Below are 20239 nucleotides of genomic sequence, written 5' to 3' on the forward strand. Positions count from 1 at the left end.
GCAGAGTGGGTGTAGGTGTATTTGCACGGCTCTTTTGTGCAGAGGCTGAGAGACGTCGGCGATGTCCCCGGTTGCACCCTGGAAGGATGCGGAGGAGAAGTTGTTAAGGGCAGTGGTGACTTTGACAGCGACAGGTAAGAAGATGGTGCTCGGGCCAGCCGGGAGCAGCTCGGCATGAAAGAGGCTGCAGATGTCCCCGACTACATGTCGAGTGACTCTGAGCCTCCGTGTGCACTGCTGCTCAGAGAGGTCCAGGAAGCTGAGCCTCGGTCTGTGGACCCTGTGGCGAGGGTAGTGCCCTCTGCGACGCATCTCTCTCTGCGGTAGCCCTCCCTCCTGCTGTACAGGTGGATGTGTCACAGCACTGTGTTGTGGAGCTCCACGTGTCAGAGGTGGACGGCGTGGATGGCGAGGCTGGTGAGGCTGGTGATGCTGTTCGCCCTCTGAGGAGGTCATGACTGCAGCTACGGCGGCCCCCATCCAGAAGATGTACATCTGAGGGGGTCCGCAAGGTAGGTACATGTCACCGGACCCCGGGGTAAGTATGCAGGTTGGTGACTTTGATTGTCTGGAGGAGGGTGGTGGAGGCCAAACTTTGTCCCAAGTGACAGAGTGGCCTCCTGCAATGAGTGAGGGTCTCCCCCCCCAACCTGTCAAATGGACCTTTGCAGCTGCCACAGGCTGATGGCTGCAACAGGTCCATTTGAACTGGGAGTGTTTCCCCCAGTGTGGGAAACAGTCCCAGGTTGCTCTAAAATCCCACCCCTCCACACATAATCCCTTAATCAGGTCAGTTAATGACCTGAACAAGCCAAATAAATACTTTCAAGTGGCATCCCGCTGGCTTTAATTGCCAGCGGGATTCCCACCAGCGGGGGCTGCGCGCGCATGCCGACGCGTCAGCGGGGAACCCGGAAGTGCGCGGGTTCGAGGCGGGCTCCGGTCCCGCTCCGGGATTTCACGATTTTCGGGGCCCCCCCGCCAGGAACGCACCCGCTGGTGGGTGCTAAAATGCTGCCCAAAGTATTCATTAAGAACCATCCCCACATCTTCCGCCTCCACACATAGGTTGTCTTTTTGGTCTCTAATAGGCCCTACTCTTTCCATATTTATCCTTTTGCTCTTAATGTATTTATTAAACATCTTTGGGTTTTCCTTGATTTTACTTGCCAATATTTTTTCATGCCCTCCCTTTGCTTGCCTAATTTCCATTTTTAATTTTACCCCTGCACTTTTTATACTCCTCTAGGCTTTCTGTAGCATTGAGTTCTCTGTGTCTGACATAAGCTTTCCTTTTCGGCCTTATCTTACCTATATGCTCCTTTGACATCCAGGGGACTCTAGATTTGGCAGCCCCAACCTTTTTCTTTGTAGGAACATGTTTACTCTGCACCCCTTGAATCTTCTCCTTGAATGCCTCCCACTGCTCTGACATTGATTTATCTTCAAGTAGTTGTTTCCAGTCCACTTTTGCTAAATCACTTCTTAGAATCATAAAAAGGTTACAGCATGGAAGGAGGCCATTTGGCCCATCGAGATCATGTCGGCTCTATGCAAGAGCAATCCAGCTAGTCCCACTCCCCCGCCCTTTCCCCGTAGCCCTGCATTTTTTTTTCCTTTCAAGTACTTATCCAGTTCCCTTTTGAAGGCCATGATTGAATCTGCCTCCACCACCCCCCTGGGCAGTGCATTCCAGATCCTAACCACTCGCTGTGTAAAAAAGTTTTTCCTCATGTCACCTTTGGTTCTTTTGCCAATCATCTTAAATCTATGTCCTCTGGTTCTTGACCCTTCTGCCAATGGGAACAGTTTCTCTCTACCTACTCTGTCTAGACAACTTAGCTTAGTAAAATTGGCCTTTCTCCAATTGAGAACTTTAACTCCTGTTCTATCTTTGTCCTTTTCCATAACTATGCTAAAACTAACTGAACAAGGGGTGTAAATCAACCACACAAGTTGTTACAATGTAGGCTGTTGGTTTCTTTGACTGTCTCAAAAATCTGCAAAGTGTTACAATTTAATTCTTGGAATGTGGGACTTTATCAGAAGCAGGAATGCATTTTTTTTCAAAATCTGATGTCCAAAAGGAAAATCGCTTAGACATAACATTTTAGTTTCTTTCTTAATCAATTCTAGTTAAATTTAGAAAGGGGAAATAACAGTAAAGTTTGGTGTTGAGAAATGCAAGATTGTGGGTTCATTCCTTCATTTCATCAAGTCTGGTAATTGGGCAGCAAAATTCTGCTGACCTCCTAAAATGGGCAGGTTCACATTCCAACTTGAAAGTAACATCAATATATTCCTCTATCTCTAACTTTCTGTCTTTCTTGTGATCTGTTGCAGTCTTTCCATCTCATTGTCTAATTCCAAGGGCATATTTTATTGTTTTAGGATCCAATTGCTCTGGATGAAGTATTGTATAAGTAACAGTTTTAGGGCAGTGACAGTTAATTAAAACAAGTTTCAGAAGTGCCATTTACAAATGTGCAAGTAGCTTTTAAAATAGAGTATATTCCCATATATCAGAATGGTTGACTTTTAGCAAACTGTGAATTTATATTAGTTGCCCTGAAACTTCCTGCAGGATGATTTATCCATATTACAGTTAGCACTGATCACTTTTATACCTTCTGTTCCTGGTATTGCTGCTGTGATTTACGTGGCAGTAAAAATTCAGAGGAATCTGAGTTAAATCCACCTTTTCTCAACTTCCTGGAACCGTGGGCAACTGGCCGAATGGCCTTTGTGATCCACGTATATCTTGTGCTTTTGCCCTGCTTTCTGGTACTGAGCAATGATGGGACATCAAAGATCCAATATTTAGAAGAAATCTAATTTGAAATAATCAAGTGTTCACAATTCAATCACTTCTTTGTACCAATCCCATTTTTATGTGGTTTTGACCGGCTATTCTCTTATAAATGAGGCTTTGTGGAACTTGGTGCTCATGCAGTGATTTTTACTTTCCAACCAAAGTCTATACTGGCAGAATCCCCCTCAGCAAATTGCAGCCTTTCAGTTCCTCCCCAGACACCAACTAAATTGCTACATAAACATTACAGCTTCTATAAATGTGTCAAAAAGTACACTATTTCCAAGTTATCCAGCTCCAACTGTAATTAATATGAAATGCCTTTCCATATTAACCTATAATCCACTCCATCCTTTGTCCTACATCCCAATACTCTTCAATATTGTTTGACATGAATGTCCTTATTCTTCTTATGTATTTAGGTTTTGTTTATATTGTTACCAGTTTTGCCTGGTTTGTTTAGTAAAATCATACTTTTTGTAAATTACATTTATGTGGTCTTCCTTTTTCTCTTCCTTGTTAATAGTCGTTTTCTTATTTTTTTCACAATTACTTCCTCATTTTGTGCATTATGTGATAATGTCCTGTGATTTCCTTTGTTTCCTCTTCTGTGCAAGGCCTTCCATTAGATGCATTCCTCAATTTCCAGCCCACTGCTAATATATGTGAAGGCTTCAGACTGGATGCTGTTAAAGTTGCGATAGTTTTGGCTGTGATGGTGCCCATCAGGCTTAAGCTTTGAGAACTAAATAGTCTGAATTTGACAAACGGGCCTTGATTTTTAACTCCCAGGCAGAAACGCTGCAAAGTGAGTGATGTGCCTGTCTGGGAGCGGTAGCAGGCAGGCTCAGCCTTTTAACAGCCAGGCCTCATTAGCATGCCACTTGCCGACGTCCCCAGCAAAATGGTTGGGAAGTGGCTGCCACCAGGGACCCAGGGGTACGGTCCCCAGCACAAGGCAAGTGCTCCAGGAGGGGAATCCCAGTCGAGGAAGGGGGAGGAAGCCCGGGGCAGGGGAGACTTGAGGATTCCTTGTGAGGCCCTGAGGATTTTTAAAACTTGCTGAGTCTTTTCTGGTCCTGGCTGCTGTTCCTGGCAGGTTTGCCTTGCGGGGAAGCCACCACTGCTCCCCTTCCAAGGCCTTAGGTTAAAATGGCAAATCAGGCCTTGAATTAGTCGGAGCCTGATTTGCATATTCAAAGTGAACCTCGCTGGCTTGGGGTGGGTGTTCTTGCCACATATAATTTAAAATTGCAGTCATACAGATCAGTGCAAGAAAGGAATGGGTAAGATCCCCTTTCCATTTTACTGCAAGCCACCCCCCACCCCCCACCCCAGCCTGGTTTCTGCCAGGTGAGAGGAGTTAAAATCAAACCAAAAGATTTTAAAAGAAAATCCGAATGTACACAAGAAATAGGAGCAGGAGTAGGCCATACGGCCCCTCGAGCCTGCTCCACCATTCAATAAGATCATGGCTGATCTTCGACCTCAACTCCACTTTCCCGCCCGATCCCCACATCCATTGATTCCCCTAGAATCCAAAAATCTATCGATCTCAGTCTTGAATATACACGACTGAACATCCACAGCCCTCTGCGGTAGAGAATTCCAAATATTCACAACCCTCTGAGTGAAGAAATTCCTCCTTATCTCAGTCCTAAAAGGCCGACCCCTTATCCTGAGACCATGTCCCCTAGTTCTAGACTCTCCAGCCAGGGGAAACAACCTCTCAGCATCTACCCTGTCAAGCCCTCTCAGAATCTTATGTTTCAATGAGATCACCTCTCATTCTTCTATGAGGTAGTTTACTTCTAAAGCTAAATAAAATGACAGTGAACATGTGTAATACTGTTTTATGTATTTACTTGTATGGTATAGCTTTTTTTTAAAAACACTTGAGTAAGGTGGTATCTCTGCACATATGCAGCCAATATCATAGTTTCTTGTTTTTGAGCTATCAGAGCCTGGATCTAACCACTAATCAGTTATACATGGAAAATAAAGTTCCCTCCACTTTATCCCAACAATGTATGTTGGGGACTGAGTGTAATGTATGCTGACAATGCAAAGCTAGGTGGGAAAGTAAGAGGCTACAAAGGGATATAGACAGTTTAAGTGATTTGACAAGAAGCTGGCAGATGGAGTATAATGTGGGAAAATGTGAAATTATCCACTTTATGAAAGAATAGAAAAATAGAATATTTTTTAAAAGGTGAGAGACTAGTAAATGTTGGTATTCAGAGGGATCTGGGTGTACTTGTACAAAAATCACAAAGTTAACATGCAGGTACAGCATATAATACGGAAGGCAAATGGTATGTTAGCCTTTATTGCAAGGGGGTTGGAGTATAAGAGTAAGGAAGTCTTGCTGCAATTATATAGGGCTTTGGTGAGACCATACCTGGAGTACTGTGTACAGTTTTGGTATCCTTATGTAAGGAAGGATATACTTGCCTTAGAGAGTGTGCAACGAAGGTTCATTAGGTTGGTTCCTGGGATATGAGAGTTGTCCTATGAGGAGATTGAGTCGAATGGGCCTATATTCTCTGAAGTTTAGAAGAATGAGAGATGATCTCATTGAAGTGTATAAAATTCTTAGAGGGCTTGACAGGGTAGATGCTGAGAGGCTGATTCTCCTGGCTGGAGAGTCCAGAACTAGGGGTCATAGTCTCAAGATAAGGGTTGGCCTTTTAGGACCAAGATGAGGAAATATTTCTTCACTGAGGGTTGTGAATCTATGGAATTCTCCACCCCAGATGCCTGTGGATATTTAGTCATTGAGTATATTCAAGACTGAGATCGATTAGTTTTTTGGACACTAAGGGAATTGGGATATGGGAACAGGGCAGGAAAATGGAGTTGAGGTAGAAGATCAGCCATGATCTTATTGAATGGCAGAGCAGGCACGAGGGGCCGAATGGCCTACTCCTGCTCCTATTTCTTGTGTTTTTATGTTCCCCAACCTCAGAAGAATGTTCCCACTGTATAAGAGTGACATTTTAACCATTCATCACCACAGCTATCCCATGCCTCTGTGTGACATTGCTACTTTGATTCTGACATAGATGCTGTTTATTTTGTTGTGGGACGATGATCACTATTAACATGGTTGAGATTAATGGTGATTTTACTTATTTTCATTGCATTTTTCTTTTAAAGAACTGCCTAAGATTATCTAAAAAAAAATATTTTCTCTCTCTCTCTCTTTCTTAGGCATGTCTAACACAGAAGTTGTAAATGCTATTGGGCGTGGTTATCGCATGCCACGTCCTGAAGAATGCCCACAAGAGCTGTATGATGTCATGAAGGATTGTTGGAAAAACAAAGCTGAAGATCGGCCAACCTTTGAGTATCTTAAAGGGCTGCTTGAAGACTTTTACACAGCAACAGAAGGTCAATACCAGCAACAGCCATAGAAGAACTTAAAATGGAAAATCAATCAACAAATTGAATAACTAGTACAAACTGTTTTTAAGTTGTGTGAAAAGGATTCTTCCATTTGATCACCATCAAATGTATATATCATAATTTCATGTGAAGAAGCCACTAACTGTAGCACAATTATATAAATAACTAGAACATTCATCATGTGGTAGTACCCCCCAATCCCATGTGTACAGTGATCACAAATGTTATTATGAAAGTTAAATAGTCAGCGTGTCAATGGATAGAAACAGGTGTTGGATAAACCAGTTCTGAAATGTTCACATAGTTTCATTAAAATAAACTAGCATAGAAATCATCTTCTAGTGTGGTGGCGGGGCGGGGGTTGGGGTGGAATGGAAGTCTTTGTCCCTAATCAATACACAGCCCGCTTATGATGCCCACTTGGTACTTCATGGATTCAGTGAAGATGTCCTGTGGTGGTGTCTCAAAGTTGGTCCTGGCTAGACAAGCCATGTACAATAGTCAAACGTGGCTGAAGACCACTTACTGTAGCTGGCATTGGAAGATTGCTAGTATATTATTTACATTAGTATCTGCAAAGACTGCTTAATCCAAACCACTTCAGGCCGTGCGTACCTTGGTCATGGCTCTTCTATTCAGGAAATTAAGAAATACAGTTTATGCAGAATACTGAAATGTGCCATTCTCATGAAACTGTTTTATAGGAACCAGATTAGCACCACATCTGGAATTAATCTATCATTAATGGGGCCAATGTTTTTTGATAACTGAGTAAGTCATATTTTTGCTATTGCATAGGATTCTGCTGTATTTTACCAGTGTTTTGGGAGTCACTTTCTGCAATACTGTCCATTTATGGTTTGGTTCATCAAATAAGTCAAATGCAGTTTTCATTACACGGGACTGTGTGTTTTTGAGATTATATTCCACAATTCTATCCATTTTTCCATTTAAATTGCAAATCAGTGCCTTGATCATTGGCAGTGTAGTACTGACTGATCAGGCGTGTGGAAAGCGTGTAGACCATATGAGAATCTTTTCACATATTCAGTTATTATCATACTACCGACTCATGATTTTAAAAAAAAATCTTGTGCTTTTAAAGAAGTGAAATGTGTAGTTACATCAACTCAGAGTCAGTATTTTTACAAATGTCACTCTCATTCACATATAACTGATATTCAATAGTTTTGAAGAAATGTAACTATGTATGAGATTTTTTACTGTGTGTGAATGTGCAAAATATACAATTTTATATATAGATAGCAGCAGAGCCACAACCCATCACTGCTTTTGGGGGGAAGAATTGCACTGACTACAGTAGAAAGGATTAAATGATAATACATCACAATTCCTTTAGTTTTTTTTTAAAAAAGTATTTTATATTGTTCACAATAAATCAGTCTGGATAATGGGATTGGGAAGTAGCAACACAATTTATACACTTTTTAAAAAATATATCTATATACTTTTTGGACTATCTGACATTCTGCTCCATATCTTCAGAATCCAATCCATTCAGATGCTTTAGTGTAAAACTCTAGCGGCAAGGTTGGAATAAAAACTCTACTGGTCTCTTCAGTATTCCATAATATAAATATTACCTATGACATAAGTTGATCTCTGAAACAAATGTTGTTTATGCATTTTTCAATCCAGTGAGGAGTTCTAGAAAAACCTTACCAAAAGTGAATTAAGGCAAGGTGTGAACAATTACTGCTTTTATGTAACCAGAAAATGCTCCCTCTTTATAGATGGAATAAAATGCCATTTACATGTATTTTGTACAATAAAATTTGACTTTTTTAATGGAACTGTTAACAGATGTGTATCCTATTTTGTAAAATGTGCAATAATTGCTTTGCTTTTTCTGTTTTCCCTTAGTGTGGGGGAAGCAATATACAGTAACTTATGAATTTGTAACTTGGACATGAATTTAGAATAAAGGCATTTATTAAGTGAGTATTTGCAATATAATTCCTTGACAAACTATAATTTTCCAGCATTCTTTGTCATCCAAAAAAGGCCACACAAATTTGTAAAGTCTGATGTATAAGGTAGGACACCATAATTTTATAAAGTTTCCACTTTTCCAAAGAGGAAGAATAATGAGGCTCAAATGTACTAAATTATCAAATTAGTTGTTCCAGAAGTGAATCTCAATGAGTTGACCTGATGATTGAACCAAAACTCAAATCGGATTCTCTCTTTGGAGGATATGCAGTAATTGCTGAATCGGCCAATAACCACTTGTTACAACATTCAGGCCTACTGCTGAGCGAAGCACAAGGCAGAACTGACCAATATACTAAAGTGGTTTGCAAAATGTGTTGTGCAACAGATTGGCAAGCAACACTAGAGGAGATGAGAAACTGCCCCCTCCCCTTTTTAAAAATTATTTAAGAAGGATTTCTTCGCTATCTTCTTGTGAAAAGGGATTTCTGGTTAAGGGAGTGTAGGTATAAAGAACTTTAATAAAGAATACTATGGTTCCAGTTAGTGGGACACAACCATGTTATCTATGGAATAAAACATATCATGATTGGATGTTCAATTCATAGCACGGAGATTTTGAACAGCTGCAAAACAAAAATTTAGTAATAGCTTATTTTACAGGGAAAAAGCAGTGGAGACCTACAAAGCCGAGTCCCTGTCCCTTTTGAACGTGGCACACATTTCTGGGGAGCAAATAGTGGAGGAAACTCCGGCTTGAAACAGGTGGGAGTTTACAGGAGCTCTGATCTGACCCCTCCCATACCTTTTTGCACCACATATGTCAGCTCTACACTACATCCATGGCACACCAATCTAGCATTATCCAGAGTTTGCTGGACACAGAGGGATACACAGAAAATAAGGGCGAGAAGGAACAGTACGTTAACAGATTCAAAACCATTTCCAGCTCATTTTTCCTATTTTTTTTTCCCTTGCACTTGAATTCTTCTGAGCCTTTGTGCCAATTGTTTTCTTTACCTTACTTAAGAAAGGATATACTTGCCATAGAGGGAGTACAGCGAAGGTTCACCAGACTGATTCCTGGGATGGCAGGACTGTCATATGAAGAGAGATTGGGTCGACTCGGCCTGTATTCACTCGAGTTTAGAAGAATGAGAGCGGATCTCATTGAAACATATAAAGTTCTGACAGAGCTAGACAGACTGGATGCATGGAGGATGTTTCCCCTGCTTTCTATGTTTCGATGTTTACTGTAAGCCCATTACTGGCATCAAGGGGCATTCCCTCTATCTGACGTTGTGGGGAGATGAACACCAGATGCCAGGTAGGTTGGGCTTTGAGAGGTGCCTTATGCCGCACCCCTTCCTTGTCAGTAGTACCTACACAGTTGTATCTGTAGTCAGATGTGGCCAAACTTAATTTGGCAACTAATTATCGAATGTAAAGGCAGTGACAATATGGGTCAGCTGGGATCTCCTTCCCTTTTTAGTTGTCATTTCAAAGATCTGCTCATGGGTTGAGCTGCCTTTTGAGACATTGCAATTAGCTTGTGACAGCAGACCTAATGGCACGGATACATAGGGCTTACTAACCATTATGCTTGATGGTTCTTCAGTAGCGCCCCAAATCATAGTATGTCACACTTTAAATGGTACTGCATGAAAAAAAGCATGGCAGGATGATCACCCAGCAAAAGCTGATACCAACAATAAAGGCAGTGTTGCAACTACTCAGTGACTGTGGTGGGGAGTGGGGAGGGGAAATGTCTTCACAAGGTATGTGTAAGCAGAGACTCAGGTGCAGGCCTGTGCCAGCTGCTCCAAGGACACTTACTGCTACTGTACACCATAGCGCTGCCACAACTCAAGAGTGGGATTTCATTTCATTTTTAGTTGTCATCTCTGAATCCCCTGTCTCTGCAGCCTTGGAAACACCTGTTAATGGGTTGAGATAGTGTTTGAACCTTTCAAAATTTATGTCCCCATATTCTGACACTCCCCTTTAATTGTTCCCATCTCCAGATGCCATTTATCCATGGGTTTGGGGAGCGGGGCGATTTTTGTCTTGCAATTACTGCAAAAAGCAGGACAAATCCAATCCGGCCAATTACTGCCCCATCAGTCTACTCTCAATCATCAGCAAAGTGATGGAAGGTGTCGCCGACAGTGCTATCAAACGGCACTTACTCACCAATAACCTGCTCACCGATGCTCAGTTTGGGTTCCGCCAGGACCACTCGGCTCCAGACCTCATTACAGCCTTGGTCCAAACATGGACAAAAGAGCTGAATTCCAGAGGTGAGGTGAGAGTGACTGCCCTTGACATCAAGGCAGCATTTGACCGAGTGTGGCACCAAGGAGCCCTAGTAAAATTGAAGTCAATGGGAATCAGGGGGAAAACTCTCCAGTGGCTGGAGTCATACCTAGCACAAAGAAAGATGGTAGTGGTTGTTGGAGGCCAATCATCTCAGCCCCAGGACATTGCTGCAGGAGTTCCTCAGGGCAGTGTCCTAAGCCCAACCATCTTCAGCTGCTTCATCAATGACCTTCCCTCCATCATAAGGTCAGAAATGGGGATGTTTGCTGATGACGGCACAGTGTTCAGTTCCATTCGCAACCCCACAAATAATGAAGCAGTCCGAGCCCGCATGCAGCAAGACCTGGACAACATCCAGGCTTGGGCTCATAAGTGACAAGTAACATTCGCGCCTGATAAGTGCCAGGCAATGACCATCTCCAACAAGAGAGAATCTAACCACCTCCCCTTGACATTCAACGGCATTACCATTGCCGAATCCCCCACCATCAACATCCTGGGGGTCACCATTGACCAGAAACTTAACTGGACCAGCCATATAAATACTGTGGCTACAAGAGCAGGTCAGAGGCTGGGTATTCTGCGGTGAGTGACTCACCTCCTGACTCCCCAAAGCCTTTCCACCATCTACAAGGCACAAGTCAGGAGTGTGATGGAATACTCTCCACTTGCCTGGATGAGTGCAGCTCCAACAACACTCAAGAAGCTCGACACTATCCAAGATAAAGCAGCCCGCTTGATTGGCACCCCATCCACCACCTTAAACATTCACTCCCTTCACCACCGGCGCACTGTGGCTGCAGTGTGTACCATCCACAGGATGCACTGCAGCAACTCGCCAAGGCTTCTTCGACAGCACCTCCCAAACCCGCGACCTCTACCACCTAGAAGGACAAGAGCAGCAGGCACATGGGAACACCACCACCTGCACGTTCCCCTCCAAGTCACACACCATCCCGACTTGGAAATATATCGCCGTTCCTTCATTGTCGCTGGGTCAAAATCCTGGAACTCCCTACCTAACAGCACTGTGGGAGAACCGTCACCACATGGACTGCAGCGGTTCAAGAAGGCGGCTCACCACCACCTTCTCAAGGGCAATTAGGGATGGGCAATAAATGCTGGCCTCGCCAGCGACGCCCACATCCCGTGAATGAAATTTTAAAAATTTGAACGGCGAGATGGCAGATGAAGGAAAACCCAGTAGAAATTAGTGCTGCCAGATTCCTGCTTGGTTACAGGCCACTTGATGGTTGAGTCAGGACAAAGGCAGTTTTCTAAGTTAGAAGTTTCATTAACATATTCAAAAAGAGGCTTCGACGAGCTCCGTGTCATTTTAAGCCCCAGTGGCGTGCTTGATGCAGAATCTCCAGTCGGTCAGTGAAGTCTGGCAGGAGACAAGGCCTCAGGTGGACCTGCAGGTGGAAGGAGCATTTAAAGACCCATGCATGTTCAAGGCAAGTACATTAAGTCTTGTAAGACCCTGCTTAGGTTTTTTGTTTCCAGCTGGCACTTAACCTTAGGGCCAGGTGCTGTTTTTTGCCCTTAGCTCCCTTTATTGGCACCACAGGGTTCATTAGCAGGAATTCTTCAAACTGACATATTCAGAGGTAAAGGGGGTGAGTGGAAGGATGCCAGGCAGGTCAGGCTTGCCGAGTGGTGCTCTGGGCCCTCCTCCCTGCACCCACACCCTACCATCTGCAGAGAGAGGTAGCAACTCTCAGTTTGGCAGACATTGTTAGTGGAGGCGCCTCTTCCCAATGATGGCTATGCCAGCAGCCCTCACCGTGAATGCCTCTACGCTGGCAGGTTCTTCAGAAGCATCCCACTCAGAGCACATTATGCATGGTATCAAACGAAAGCAGGCATACCAAATTGATCAGGAGCCACCATTGATTGTTGGTCACCAGCCATTTCTGCAGGCCCTAGCAAACCCACCCACTATGGTAACCTGCCTTCTCAGAGGGAACAATGCCAAGTTCTGCCAGCTGCAAGGGCACCAGCAGCTATTATGTAGCACATAATTTGCACATGTGCAGTGACAGTAACAGGCAGCTGTGGCCTGAAACCTGGCTACATCTTCTTGCAGGTATGCCCTATGGGAATGGTGCTGTAGAGTGGGACCGAGGAAAACCCTTCTCACAAGGTGCACAAGCAGCAACACCCTCGACTTCAGCTTCCAAAGAGGAGGCCAAGTTCTGGGCTGTCTTATCAATTGTCTGGAGACTCATGCCTGCACCTACAAGTCCATTTCCCTTCATCCTGACCTGCCATTCCTTAATTCCATGCCTCTTCAGCCATGGCAAAGGTTGCTGACGGGTTGAGATGCCTTTTAATGCTCTCCAGAAGCTGTCTACATTTTTGACCCTATTAATTGTTAGCAACACTTTAAATTTGACTTGCATTCAAATTTTATCTACCAGTGGAAACATCCCTGGAACCAGCAGAATTTGCACCTAGAATTGTGAATTACTATTCAAATAAGGTTAGACACAATTGTGCAGTAATGGTGCTTGGGATTCTCACCAGTGTTAAAGCAGTTCAAACTAGAATGGAACTGTTTTACACCAGAAGATGAAAATCGTCCCCCTCTATTTTAAACTTTGGAATTTGCTGCTGAGACATAAGAATCCCATTTGATCTGGTAATCTTGCTCTTGTGGCATATAATTAGAATTTCCCTATCACAGTGATCTCCATAGCACATTTTCTACTCATGTTATCATCTTCCCCACAAATTGGCCAAATTCACCAACCCAGATCCAGGAACCCTAAAGCCTCAATGTCCTTTACTATTCTACAGTTTAAGTAATCCACTCTGGTACCTTGAACATCTGAAGGATTATACTCTGAACACAAGAAACAGCTACACAGAGTGAGCCTCCCAAACCTATGCAGAACAACACTGCAACCAGGAGCAAAGTTAGATGCAATGTTTTCACACAAGAGGGTTGTTTTAACATAAAATGCTTTACTACAAATAGCTATTGAGGCAAAGATAATAGCACTGAGATTCCTGTGGAGGGCTTTGGGGGTGGATCTGGGGCAGATGGGGTACCTGTCCCAGAGATGACCCCATCCCTAATCCCATTGTCACAAACACAGCATATTTTGAGCATGTGTCTAGGCCATTTTCAACATAAATTGAGGTACCTGCCTCAATGGGGACAGAGGGGAAATATTGCTGCAGCCCCTTGCTACAGTGCAAATGGGGCAGGTGCATCAGCCAAAGAGCTTAGATTCAAAATTAGAGATTTAAAATAATTATTGTCCCAGTCCCCGTGGCCATCAATCATATGAGAAACCAGCCTTTGTAAATCTTATTGGCCCCACTTCCACCAGCGTCAGATGTTGATTGCAGTAGGGCAATGAAGGCTGACCTGCTAATGCTATCATCCTGTCAGTCCAGTGCACAAAGGGCGAATGCAAAAAACAATGCCTGTCCACCACTTTGGCAGAATTTTAAAACCCACACAGAAAATGGTGAAGACCCAACAAAAGCTGGTCGTGCCCCAACTTCCTCTCACACATGTCCATGCTGTGCAATTTATTTGCCCTCAAACAGGAAAAATACAAAGTACATTGGGCTATAAATTGGGCTGTGTAGCACCCATTTTGTAGGTGCTACGCAGCTTCCTAAGGACCCAAAATGGTGTACGGAAAGCTCGCGCACACTTCTGGCGTGACGTACGCCAGACTGCCATCTTGGTAAAGGCGTTTGCGCACGCACAGATAACGCCGGCAGCATGTAAAGTAGGGAGAATATGTGTTAGATCAGCCTGCAATGCAGATTTAAAGGGACAGATACGATTTTGGAACTCAATGCTTCAGCCAATGTCTTAACCTCGCCCAACTGAACAGGTTGTAAACAGCATGGAGGACCCCCCACTACTGCTATTTAAAGGGGTCATGCAGGATTTACAGGTTAGTTGCTAGATTATTGCTTCTGGCTGCTGATGCATTTGTACCTGTTTTTGGAGGTCTCCTGTACTTGAATACTAGGACTAGGGAACATAACCTAAAAATTAGAGCCATGACTTGCAGGAGTGAAGTTAGGAAACACTTCTACACGCAAAGGGTGGTAGAAGTTCGGAACCCTCTTCTACAAACGGCTATTGATGCTAGATCAATTGTTAATTTTAAACCTGAGTTTGATAGATTTTTGTTGACCAAAGGTATTAAGGGATATGAAGCAACGGTGGGTATATGGAGTTAGGTCACAGATCAGCCATGATCTCATTGAGTGGCGGAACAGGCTCGAGGGGCTAAATGGCTTACTCCTGTTCCTATCATCCTATGATAGTTTCAATATTCTACAGGGAGTGAGCTGGCTAGGAGTGGACTGGCTAGCTGACAGGCAACAGCAAGGGTACCAGTGGAGTGGCAGGTGTGGGACAGGAATGTTGTCAACCTGACAGCAGGCTCATGTTCCATAGAGCCACTGCCATTTGCTGCCTCCTGTTATGCGCTACCTTCTCCTGCAAGAAAGCGGGACATGTGTTGGTGAGTGTCCTGCAGCATGTTTGGGTGAAGTTCCTATCATGGTTGAATAGCTGTCAGCGTGTGTGACCTGTGAGCTTGTGGCTTGTAACAGTGGTAATGTGTGAGGGTGGGAGGAAGCATCTGATTGGAAGAGTTAAGTACTGATTGAAAGAGTTTGTTGGTATGTGGGTGATGGGGAGGTTGTAGTGTATGGAGCAGTGGATGCAGCTAGTGGTGCTTTTGGAAGGAGATGCCACTTGACAGTTAACCTCACTCACCTTGACCACTCATGTCAAAGCATTGAACTTCTTCCAGCACTGCATCCATGTTCGTGGAAATGGATGTAGTGCAGGAGGCTATCTCCTCCTCCTGTCCACTTCTTGCACCAAGGCTTCTAGTGCATCATCAGAGAACCTTGGTGCATGCTCTCTTGCAGGCCTGGTACAAACTCATGAGGACTGGTATGAAGATTGGAGGATGTGGGATTTAGCAGTGCGCAACCTTTATTCAATATTTTAACATAACTCAACAGTTTGTAAACATAGGGATAGGACCTGCATCTGTGTTTTACTTGTCAGAATCTGATCTCCGCATCTTATATTTTGCAAATAAGAGGTGCTACACATTCATTAAATCCTCAGATAACAACTGGTCATATCAAGTTGTCAAGTTCAAATGTCACAAATCAGTTTTTTTGACCCAAGTTTTAATAATCCATTTATTCCTCCCAGCCCCCACATCAGGTCATGGAATACAGTTAAACCTCCACAAATAGAAAAGTCAAATAAAAAGCAAATTTCCCACATGGATTTTTAAAATGGAAGCTTGCCCAACAAATTTACAAGTGCAGCTTTAGGATTACTGTGACTATTGCACCCTCTAGTGATACAAGAAATATAAAGGCATTCCTCACTTGAAATGTATATAGAACAGAGACTGCTGCCCTCTACTGGCAGGCAGTCTCAAGATAGACACTATAGTTGTGCATGTTTTGATATAAATTATTGTGTGTGTAGTGATTATGCTACTTGACAAGTAATCCAGAGGCCTGGATTAATAATCTAGAGAATGAGAGTTCAAATCCCAGCACGGCCGTTTGAGAATTAAATTCCATTTTTTTAAAAATCTGGAAATAAAAAGCTGGTATCAATGATCATTAAGCTATCAGATTGTTGTAAACACCCAACTGATTCATTAATGTTCTTTAGGGATGGAAACTGGCCACCCTCACCCGATCAAGCCTGTCTGTGACTTCAGTTCTACACCAACGTAGCTAACTCTTAACAGACCTTTGAAGTGGCCTACTTAGCCACGCACTTGTTTTGTAGCGGCCTGATACAAAAAGCACCTTCACCACAGACTGCAGCAATTCAAGGCAGCCTACCACCGTCTTCATGGTAACTAGGAATGGCCAATAAATGCTGACTTTGCAAGTGAAGCCCACCTCCCCCAAATCTTTTGAAATGTAGACAACCCTGGCAAAGCCACATTTATTGTTCATTCCTAGCTGCCCCGAGGCGATAGGCCTTATTCTTGAATTGCTACAGTTCTTATGCTAATAGTGCTAGGTGGAGAATGGAAAGATATTGACCCAGCACTGAGAGGAATGGTGAAATGTCAAAGTCTAGATTTTGGGAGACTTGAGTTGGAATTCCATGATCTTGTTGCTCTTGTCTTTCTTGGTCCTAGAGATTTTTTAGGGTGGGGGAAAAGAGAAGAGAGCTGCTGTCAAAGCAAGCTTGGTAAGTTCATGAACTGCATCCTGTAGCTAATAAATACTACGACCACCATGCAGCAGTGATGGAGCGGGTGGCAGGGTCATTGCTCTGTGCTGAAGGGTGTCTAGCTTCAAGTGTTCTTATAGCTGCACCTATCCAGGTGAGTATTCCATCACACCAGCCGTGGGACTTGTAGATGCTTGAGGGGTTTTGAGGTGAGCCATTAGTCACAAGGTACCCAGTCTTTCCACTTGTCTTGTAGCCATGGTTTTGATATGGCTGGTTCAGTTAAGTTTTTAAGTCAATGGTGACCCCAAATATGTTGGTGGAGGACGCAATGATAATGCTGTTGAAGGTCAAGGAGAGGAAAACTTGGAGATGGTCATTCCAAAAATTTATGCAAAACATCCAATATTTTCTGATCACATAATCGCTCAACTTATTCCTTATAGTAGGGCATTCATCAGGTGGTTTACAGACAAAATGGAATCCTCTGATCAAAAGCAACCTAATCTCATTGCACCAGTTGTTAAAAGTACTGGAGCTGCCTTGTCATTTTAAAAAAGGAACAAAATACCCAGAGTCCCTGATGTGCTACAACTGTACTATGAATTTTCCTATTGGTCAGGAATTTCACACAAGATTGTGATGTTATGCCCGAGAGTAAGGAGCACCTGCTTACAATGCATCAGTGAATCTCATTAAAACTACAGGCACTTTCCAGAGTTTTTTTGGTAAGGAACTTTCACTGGCACTATGAATCCTGGGATAGCCCCACTGTACAACATTTTCCCTTTATGCTCCAGCCAGAGAAAACAAGTGCACACAAAGAAAACATCCTGAAGGATGCATGATTAGCTCTACGTGATGAAAGTGAGCACCACATTTTAACTGCTGCCACATTGCTGGAAAGTTAGGAAGACAGGGCTCAAATATATGAGAAGCAATGCTTGCCATTGGCTACAGATTTTGAGTGACTGAAAATAGCTGACAAAGTATTTCTTTTTAATTATTAAAATGTTAATGCTAGTATAGTGGATAACCAGATTTTTATTAAACACCAAACCTTACTAGCAATGCTTTTGTATTTCAGCTAATACCTACTTCACTGATGTAGGCTCATCTTACCAGGTGATGATGATGATATATCAACTCAAAACAGACATTAGTAGCACAGACAAGCTGTCCCCTGTGACAAATCTGATGCAGCCTGCCTCTTATAACCATGTTGGTGTTTTTGGCATGAGCCAACGCTCAGATATAATATTGTCAGTGACGTATGCATATCCAAAGATTTAATATTGGCAGCCCTGATTTCAGTCTCCTTCAAAAGGTTTTCAAGAGCTGTGCTCAAACAAGCCACTGCTTGGGACAGTGGCCAGTGACCAAAATTTAAAACAAGTAATCCTGCTTTTAAAAAAAAAGTTTGATGTTTAAGCCTCTAACTACTAATAAATATTTCCTTGAATCCATCTTGCTGTTGTCTATAACCCACTTTTTAAAAATAAGGAAATAGAAATGATCTGGTTGTCCTTAACAGACCTTTGTTAAGCTTCCAGCCCTCTAATAGTAGTTTTGTGGTATGCTGCAATATTAGAAATCACTAAACAACAACCACCACCTGCATTTATATAGTACCTTTAACATAGTAAAATATTGCAAGGTGCTTCATAGGAGCGTTATCAAACTAAATTTGACACCGAACCACATAAGGAGGTATTAGGACAAATCTTGGTCAAAGAGGTAGGTTTTAAGAAGCATCTTAAAAAGGAGGGTGGTAGAGAGGCAGAGGGGTTTAGGGAGGGAATTCCAGAGCTTAGGGTCTAGACAGCTGAAGACACAGCCACCAATGGTGGAGCAATTAAAATCAGGGATGTGCAAGAGGCAAGAATTATAGGAGCAGAGATTGGGAGGGGCAAGGCCAGGAGGGATTTGAAAACAAGGACGAGAATTTTTTTTTTTTAAAGAAAGTATTCCTGGACTTGGAGCCAAGGTAGGTCAGCGAGCAAAGGGGTGATGGGAGAATGGGACTCGGAGAGAGTTAGGATACAGGCAGCAGAGTTTGGGATGAGCTCAAGCTTACGGAGGTGGAAGATGGGAGGTCTGCCAGGAGAGCATTGGAATAGTCCAGTCTAGAGGCAACAAAAGGCATGGATGAGGGTTTCAGCAACAGATGGGCTGAGGCAGGGGCAGAGACAGGCGATGTTACGGAGGCGGCAGTCTTGGTGCTAGAACGGAAATGTGGTCAGAAGCTCATCTCAGGGTCACATAGGACGCCAAGGTTGCAAAGGGTCTGGTTCAGCCTCAGACAGTGGCCAGGGAGAGGGATGGAGTCGGTGGCTAGGGAACAGAGTTTGCGGTGGTATAAAATACTAAAAGCTAGTGGCTGTTATTTATTAAAAGTTCAACTTTTATTTGCTTACATTTCAAATAACAAGACCATGTTTATAAGTATTAAAAGACATGTATAATTAGACCAAACACTAGTTAACAATGAATTATTCATTAGCTTTACTTGGTAGTGATGGCAGTTTTCCAGACACTGCGTTCCTTTCAACTTTCAGTTGGGGAGTCAGCTCCCTGGATTTAAACAAAGTGGTTTTTGAAGGTGATCCAACTGCCAGTTTGGATCCAACTAAGTTTGCAAACAGCCTTTTTTTTGTTTGTGGTGGTTTTTCAGCATTAGCTAGCTCTTCCCGGAGTTTGGACACCATATCTTGCAGTCGATTAATTTGGTCAGCATGTTTTTCTTCAATGTCCTTCAGCATTTTCTCCTTGGATAAAGAAAGTGGGATGGAACAGAATAAAAGTACATTTTATGAAGTATCAAAAGGAACAGTTTGGTTTTGTGAAAACCTTTAGTCCCATACTAGTTCTAGAATATACAGAATTTAAATTTACTATACAACTTATTCAGATCTATTGTATAGAATTATTCCTTAAAAAGAATTGCTTGTGCTGATATTTTATATTTTGAAATGATAAAGTTTGAAATACTAAAACATATTGAATGTAGCCAACCTACGTACCATCATTTCACCTACAGACAGCACATTTTAGAAAAATAAAGCAAGTTAAAGTTTTGTTTAAGTTATGAACATGAAAATTGACCGTTGTTGTCATCTACAAAAGTAGAGAACTCCTAGGAACAAGGTAATAAGCATGGACAGAATTGTCTAATTGTGCTGCATTCAGAGACTACATACAATTTACCTATCAACTACACTAGCCAATTGGACACTAATGAGATGCAGTTGAAATTTTTATGAGCACACATCCAGTGAAGGGGATCTAATAGAGCGTCACAATATCAAAACATAATTTACATTATGCAGCCCTGACCATCTATATTCTGGAAAGTGATATTTTCATGGTCTCAGCAGATTAGTTCTCAAATACTGTACCCCATACTCCTTTAACCTTTGGTCCTATTTTTAAAATTTTAATGTAATATTTACTTTCTGGTAAAAGGAGGATTCTAGTCTCACTTGGAGCGCAATGGTTTTATACCTAGATCCTCTGATCAAGTTAAATAACCTGATTAATGT

At 42.8% G+C, this 20239-nt stretch overlaps 2 protein-coding genes across 3 annotated transcripts in view; one reads left to right on the plus strand and one right to left on the minus strand.

The window, feature by feature from the left end:
• Positions 1-8182, plus strand: part of lyn (LYN proto-oncogene, Src family tyrosine kinase) — a 125516-nt gene extending 117334 nt beyond the window's left edge. For both annotated transcript variants that reach the window (XM_067980055.1, XM_067980061.1), the window contains exon 13: positions 6026-8182. In XM_067980055.1, coding sequence (XP_067836156.1) covers positions 6026-6228 — 203 coding nt within the window. In that variant the 3' untranslated portion in view covers positions 6229-8182. The remainder of the gene's footprint in view (positions 1-6025) is intronic.
• A 10931-nt stretch (positions 8183-19113) lies between these two features.
• The window catches only part of zgc:56231 (uncharacterized protein LOC406257 homolog), a 36705-nt gene continuing 35579 nt past the window's right edge, over positions 19114-20239 (minus strand). The window contains exon 19 of the mRNA XM_067980080.1: positions 19114-19465. Coding sequence (XP_067836181.1) covers positions 19190-19465 — 276 coding nt within the window. The 3' untranslated portion in view covers positions 19114-19189. The remainder of the gene's footprint in view (positions 19466-20239) is intronic.

The sequence above is a fragment of the Heptranchias perlo genome, chromosome 3 (genome assembly GCF_035084215.1).
Source record: "Heptranchias perlo isolate sHepPer1 chromosome 3, sHepPer1.hap1, whole genome shotgun sequence".
Taxonomy (NCBI): domain Eukaryota; kingdom Metazoa; phylum Chordata; class Chondrichthyes; order Hexanchiformes; family Hexanchidae; genus Heptranchias; species Heptranchias perlo.